At 40.6% G+C, this 7,135-nt stretch overlaps 1 protein-coding gene across 3 annotated transcripts; it reads left to right on the plus strand.

The window, feature by feature from the left end:
- Positions 1–766: 766 nt before the first annotated feature.
- Positions 767–4,787, plus strand: LOC104443438 (protein DETOXIFICATION 24). Of its 3 annotated transcripts, XM_010056838.3 has the most exons (10): positions 767–1,110; positions 1,228–1,377; positions 1,723–1,979; positions 2,367–2,908; positions 3,280–3,366; positions 3,457–3,513; positions 3,601–3,839; positions 3,929–4,047; positions 4,210–4,296; positions 4,466–4,787. In XM_010056838.3, the coding sequence occupies exons 3-10, from the start codon at positions 1,731–1,733 to the stop codon at positions 4,556–4,558; spliced, it is 1,473 nt and encodes a 490-aa protein (XP_010055140.1). In that variant the 5' UTR covers positions 767–1,110; positions 1,228–1,377; positions 1,723–1,730; the 3' UTR covers positions 4,559–4,787. The 3 variants fall into 3 exon arrangements, with proteins under 3 accessions (XP_010055140.1, XP_039170842.1, XP_010055130.1); XM_039314908.1 differs by having other exon boundaries at positions 1,228–1,979; XM_010056828.3 differs by lacking the exon at positions 1,228–1,377.
- The last annotated feature ends 2,348 nt before the right edge of the window (positions 4,788–7,135 follow it).

The raw sequence follows: 7,135 nt of genomic DNA on the forward strand, positions 1-7,135 counted from the left end.
CCTCCATAGGGAAAAATCTCATTATTTGTCAACTTCCCCAACCACCACGTCTTTTGACTCAAAAAGAGTGGCGTCACGCGAATGGTATACTTATACGTGCTATATGTTTTTTGTTCAGGAACGTGGTTCACACTACATACGCGCAGAAAAGTGATCTTGGTGGAGGCGATGGACCCACCACCCCGACATCATCAGGTTCAAGGTTTTAAAGGCCAGTGGTTACGTGCTATATATGTTCATACGTGGTTACACTTAAAAAAGAAAACACGAAAGTGTATGTCGATTAAGCACATCATACATGTTCAATTCTTCAAGATGCCGAACGCACATTATCGCATGTTTGAGCAGCCTATTTTGACTTCGGACTGTGGCGGAGCAATCAAAGGGTTCGTGACTTACTAACGGAGGTGGAGTTTCCTAATTATAATACATTTGTTTTGTTTATGTAAAGAGGGCATTCAATGTTGCTTGTACCATGACGAAAAGTAAATAAACAAACGTTTCTTCGCACCAATATATTTTGGTAGATCCCATTTTTGAATATTGCTGATTTTATATAAGTATATTCCGTTTGAAGAACTATTATTTTTCTTTTGATTATTTACAACAGCAAGTCTTCTTTTTGATTTTTCATGCTTGTGTTTTCTTATGGATTGAAAGTATCTTGTTCCACTGATCAGTCATCCCCATTGGCATTCACCACCTAACAATCTATCCCAACTTCTTCCGGTTTTTTTATTCCGGTTTTTTTAATTCATTATTCTTTTCCTTCTCCCTTTTGGTTTTGGTTCTCTTGCTTAACCTCCATTTTCTCAGTTAATCAGGAAGCACGACTCTCTGTCCCCACCTTTGGGGAGAACTTCGGCGAGCCATGAATGCGTTGCTGAACATCACTGACGAATTTATCAATTCGAGCAAGAAACAGAAAGGGCTGAGACATGTCTGAATATGAATCCCACACCACGCAGTCTCCGTGTGCAAGTGCCCTTTGCTTTGCGTCTCTTGCTGTCTGAAGCTGAGCTTCTTCAGACAGAAAACAAGTAGCTTCACTAGCTTGTCTTCTTGCTCGGGTCCTCACTGTCTCATAGAGGGTCTCTGCATAAGGCTACGGTAATCTCTCTCTCTCTCTCTCTCTCTCTCAGTTGGCTTCATGCGAGAGAGGACTTCTCTTAGATTCTTGAAACGTGCGCTCGTTGGGTCTCAGATGGTTTTACGGCTTGATGATAGGTATGCAAGTCTGAGCAGCTTATACATGGGAGCTGGCTTCATAATATCAAGCCACCTCCCACTAAGATCATGATTGGGCAGTGATACATACTGATCGAATTCGTGTACAACTACTGCTTACCCTTCATTTTTTCGTGGTCTTCAATCGTGGTGTGAGTGTCACAACCTTTACATGCATTCTCGCCATACTGATACGCTGACTAAATTACAAATGACAAACACATAGTACATACTTATAATGCCTGTTAAAGAGAGCGATTTTGGATGCATGGGACACCAAATCTATATGTGCTATATGACTTGATATAAATATTATGGTACATTTCTTATGATTCCGTGTGGATCCACTTTCTCGTCTCGACTCCAACAGTTGTGGTATGTTCGGATTGAACTTAGACTACGGGAGACCTTTGTTTTTGTCATATTCAGAATTGTGTTTCCATGGATCGTCAAAATGAACATTCCTGCGGAAATTGACCCTTCGTGTTTTTCTAGCGGGATTTATGGGTGACGACAGGATGGAGGAAAGGCTTCTTGGTACAGAACCAAAAGAAACAAGTAGGCTGACAGGGAAGGTCTGGGTGGAATCAAAGAAAATATGGAGAGTTACCTTCCCTGCTATGTTGGCCAGAGTGACCTCTTTTGGAACCTTTGTAGTGACGCAAGCATTTATCGGGCACATTGGTGAGACAGAGCTTGCCGCTTATGCGCTCATTCAAATCATTGGCATACGATTTGCCAATGGAATAATAGTAAGCATTCATCTCACCTTTTTTCCGTTAAAGTCCAAAGCCATTATTTTGGGGTTTATAGTTAACGGACTCCACACTATTTTTACATTAATACTTCTGCACTGATAAGTCCCAGATGTGCTATGGCAGCTTTTGCTAGCAAATCTCTCATGGTGACTAAATCGTCCGATGAATATGGACCAGTGTCAATCGCATTTCCAAGAAACTATGCAAAATTTACGACTTTTTTTAACTTTCTGGAAAATCTGGAAAATGGGCTATTGAGAGAAGAGCTTGACTTGAATGTTGAATATTAGGGTGCATAGGCCATGTGAATCCATCAAATTCGACAAGGCGTTATCGAGAAAATTTAACCGAACTTTGTAAATAAACTTTTTGATCCTGCAGTTGGGCATGTCAAGTGCAACTGAAACATTATGTGGACAAGCATTTGGTGCAAAGCAATACCACATGTTAGGAATTTACTTGCAAAGATCTTGGATCATCAATCTGGTCACCGCAACCATCTTGGCCCCGCTTTTTGTCTATGCCTCGGCCATTTTCAAGCTTCTCGGTGAAGAAGACGAAATAGCCGAAGATGCTGGGTACATTGCCCTGTGGTTCATCCCAATCATTTACTCCTTTGTGTTCAGCATGACCATCCAAAAGTTCTTGCAGTGCCAGCTCAAGAACACCGTCGTAGGATGGCTCTCTGCTGGCACATTTGCAATTCATGTCTTGTTGTCTTGGCTCTTTGTTTACGTACTTGATTGGGGAATCCCAGGAGCGATGGGTGCGATGATAATATCAAATTGGTTAGTGGTGATTGGTGAGTTTGTGTATATGTTTGGAGGCTGGTGCGAAAGTACTTGGAAGGGGTTCACGTGGGCTGCATTCGCCGATTTATGCCCTGTCATAAAGCTTTCGGTATCCTCTGGCGTTATGTTATGGTAAAACTTTCTTTTCATGCTCCTGAGAAATTCTTGGTGAATGAACACACACACGACATATCACCAGTGAGAAATTATACAATTTAAATCCATCTTTGGGGAGTTAAATGAACGGATTGGAAAATAAATTTCCTCATGATTTGCTGCCGTTAATGATTCAGTAAGGTTACAATTGCCTTGATCACAATCCAAAGGTTTGCGTTCTGGTGTAAATTCACGCCAACTAAAACACCATGACACAACTCTATTGTCTATGGTGAAGCACTTGCCGACAAGATTGGATACATTCAATGTTTTTTCATGTCTTTTACCTGCTCTGTATTGGATTGATTCTAACACTCATACCATTTTCTCTGTCCTTGACCGAAAAGCTTGGAGTTGTGGTACAATGCTGTCTTAGTCCTCTTGGCCGGATACATGACAAATGCCGCTGCTGCGATATCTGCCTTCTCGATTTGGTATGATGGCATTGAATTAGGCATCTTATATATTCTACTTTGATTCATTCGCCAAGAATGTGATGAACAGAATTGATTTCTCCTTTTCAGCCTCAACATCTCGGCTTGGGAGTTCATGATATGCCTCGGTTTCCTAACTGGAGCTAGGTACGGCTTATGATGAGCCTGTGCATATTTTTGAATTGCTCCGTGCTTGCTTGACGCTATGTGACTTGATCCCTTCAATTCCTACAGCGTGAGGGTTTCCAATGAACTGGGGAGAGGAAATGCAAGAGCGGCGCTCTTTGCCATTAAAGTCATCTTGGGCACCTCAATTGGCATTGGAATTGTCTTTTGGATCTTGTGCCTAGTTTTTGGTCGACAGATTGGCTACATATTCACAAGTGAGGAAGACGTTGTGGAAGAGGTTTCAAGCCTCTCAGTTCTCCTCGCCTTCTCTATTTTACTCAACAGTGTTCAGCCAGTGCTTTCAGGTACACAGTGGCTGTTCCACTACCGTGAAGTGAATGGAAAAATTATTTGCAGATCCTTTCTTGTTGACCCATCTGTTCATGCCTTGCAGGTGTGGCGGTAGGTTCTGGGAGACAAAGTATGGTTGCCTATGTTAACGTAGGTTCCTATTATGTGATCGGAGTGCCTCTAGGAGTTGTGCTGGCGTATGTCGCCAAGTGGGAAGTTCAGGTAAGAATGCTCTTTTTTTAGAAACTTAATACGTAACCGTCACTTTATATTGCATTTTTGGTTTGATGAGGCGACCCTTCACTATTCAGAGAATAGTTGGCCAAGATAATCTATTGCTTGGTTTCAGACTCGGCTGAAACTCTTTTTGTTTGATGCCCACAGGGTATATGGATAGGGATGATTATTGGAGTTGCAACTCAGACAGCGGTGCTCGGATTTATTACTTATAGAACGAACTGGGACGAGCAGGTAAATGCCAATCTTGGACCACATCAGTTACATGCCTTCACATGACACATGCTGCAGGAGTTGTATTAGCTGGAAAAATCAGCAAGATCTCAAGATTCTTTTGTTTTTGTCTCCCTTTCGTAGAGAGAGATTTTTGAAAGCCAGTTACAGGATTGCGTTTGTTTTATAGGTGAACAAAGCATCAGAACGGCTCAATAGGTGGTTCTTGAAAAGACCAGATGACGATGGCGAGAGCTCTGCTACTGAACAGCTGAACGGATGAGGGAAAACTGAAGAGTAAAGGGTTTCATCTCGGTTTGGTTCTCGGATGCAAATGAGTTGTCTTCGTCATTTTTTCCCCATTTTGCCCCCTCTAATGACGGCCACAGAAACATTGATCAAACCCCATCCCAATTGACAAATCTTTCTGACCCCATTTTGTGAGTAACTAGACAAGATATATTTGTTGAAGATTGGAAGAACATTCACATTTCAGCGACCTTCATCTAGTAGTTCTTGATGTAACCATCTTTGCACCAGCTCAAAAGAAAGTACACATTGCTGATTGTGACAATGACGTAAGAAAGCTATAACTCGTCCAACTGGCAAATGAATGTTTGCTAAATCCTAAAAACTGGCTAACAGATTATAACGACCAAAGGAAACATTGCTCTTTGACAGAGGCGGTCATCTAGAGGAGGTAGCAGCAGTGGCAGTCCAATATAAAACCATATGTCAGAAAAATCGATTTGATAGACAAAGGGAAGTTTTCCGTTTTCTCAAAATCATACAGCAAGCACGCAAATTGTGTCGTGCGCTTAATTTCACCAATAGAAGAAATTGACAAGGTATTCTGGCACACAGAGTAGGTGAAGAAGACGCCCCACGTCGGATGGGACTTACGAACTTAGCAGATTGTATGCTGGTAAGTCCCTGATGCTAGAAACATTTTCAAGAGAGAGCTCACGCTCCAGCTGCGTTGTTGGTTTCAAGACATCCTGACAAGAAAATAAAGATGAAAGAGATGTGTTTGAAAGTGTTTCAATTATACATAGAGGAAAGCTTCGACAGTATCTCATGATAGTAACTAGGCAAACAAACATAAGGATCTTATCTTGTGTAGCTTATCTCATGAAATTCCATACACGAATGCTTTGCTAGTAACCACTGGGCATCCATCATTTGAAAGGCTACGCAATAAAGATTACTGAAAGCCATTTCATCTTCTTTAAGCAGTTCTAAGAACCTGATGCCAGCCAAAGAGGATGGCTTTCCTGCAGGTGCAATGAAACTGTCAATCCTCTCTTTACAATAGCAAGAAATCAAAATATGGGACAATATAACATGATTCATCATCTGAGAAGGTTAAATCAACAAAAAAGTTCATGTCGGTAAACAACTCAAATTAGAGTTGGTAAACCAAAGAACCTTGCTGGAAGACGGTGCCGTTTTTGCCGGTCATGAACGGTGTAATTGTGACCACAGATAGCTTTTCCAAAGAATAAACAACCAGAGGATGTTGAGAAAAACACCGCCTCTCTCTCTAGATCTTTCTCGATTAGCACAACTTTCTCTCGTTCTTGTCCCCTGCAAAAGTCTCCAGCTTTTGTCCGGCTAGCAGGTCGATATTTCAATGATAATTCATGGTGGAAGTCGGTTCACTAACCGACTTTACACCGTATATGTAATGCTCCGGATTTAACTTATTCGATGTATAGTCCACTTTAATCCGTCTCATTTAACTTTTGATGTACAGTCAAGCACTTTCCCAGGAGGTCATCCGTCCTTTAGCCTAAGCTCACTTAACTCTGAAATTCCAAGGTCGTCCTTACATCGAAAGACATATTTGTAAGTTAATTCCAGCTTTCACAACTCCTAGGACTTGCATTTATATAGGCTCGTCACGTGATTCTTACTCTTAAATATCTCATAAATATATCTAGCATTTCAAAAAGATAGATCCTTAGAAATTTATAGATTATTAAACTAGATATAGAAATACACCAGCCTCTTAAAAGTAACACTATAATAAAGACTCTTAAATTCGTGCACCGTTCTTAGGAGCCGAGTAGGCATCGACATCAAAATTTATAAATCAACGACCAAGGAGTTGATGGATAACCATAAAATCGATAACTTGTCCACTAAATAAATAGTCTCTCCACATAATTGGCAACTTCCTCTGAAGTGGATTTAGTTTAATTACTGACATTGCATGGATGCTCACAAGGACACTAGCAGACAATGGAGCTCGTAGGTGTCACACCCCAAAACCATAAAAAATGAGGATGACACGGCCATCCTTCTACTCAAAGGACGTAGCCTCCAATCCTCCAATTCCTACTCCCAAAAGTCCCAATCAACATTACTCTCGCTTTATTAATTGATGAACCTGAAAAGATGGGGAAAGAGAGAGATGAGCAACTACAATTTAGTGAGTAGTACATATCTTTTAAGAAAATCAAGCCTCTACATTACACATATAAAACTCAAAGACACGACTTATTTATGCTAGTCCAAAATATAACAACTTATAATAATGAAATGAGTTATATAATCCTTCAACCTTGTTATTTCAATAGCAAAATTTCATATTCATCCATAATATCAAAATAAGCATCGCTAGTTTAATTCAATAATCAAACTCGTTGTATCCCATATAAATGACTTATCACATTACATCTCAAGACTCTAGAGGTAGCTCCTACGAGATTCACATCATTGTGTAGCATTGAGCCATTGACCAACACATGTCAATGGTACAAGGCTCTAAAGGTGACTCCCACGAAATTATATTATTGTGTAACACTTAATCCTTACCAATATAAATAGTACAACATTATAGAGATGGCTCTCACAA

The sequence above is a fragment of the Eucalyptus grandis genome, chromosome 1, assembly GCF_016545825.1.
Source record: "Eucalyptus grandis isolate ANBG69807.140 chromosome 1, ASM1654582v1, whole genome shotgun sequence".
Classification (NCBI taxonomy): Eukaryota; Viridiplantae; Streptophyta; class Magnoliopsida; order Myrtales; family Myrtaceae; genus Eucalyptus; species Eucalyptus grandis.

What these genes read in the sequence shown, in the direction of transcription:
- LOC104443438 (XM_039314908.1), top strand. Translation starts at nt 1,731, where the DNA reads ATGGGTGACGACAGGATGGAGGAAAGGCTTCTTGGTACAGAACCAAAA. An exon ending in TGTTCAGCCAGTGCTTTCAG is followed by an intron (nt 3,840 to 3,928) that starts GTACACAGTGGC and finishes CATGCCTTGCAG; the next exon opens with GTGTGGCGGTAGGTTCTGGG. An exon ending in TCGCCAAGTGGGAAGTTCAG is followed by an intron (nt 4,048 to 4,209) that starts GTAAGAATGCTC and finishes TGATGCCCACAG; the next exon opens with GGTATATGGATAGGGATGAT.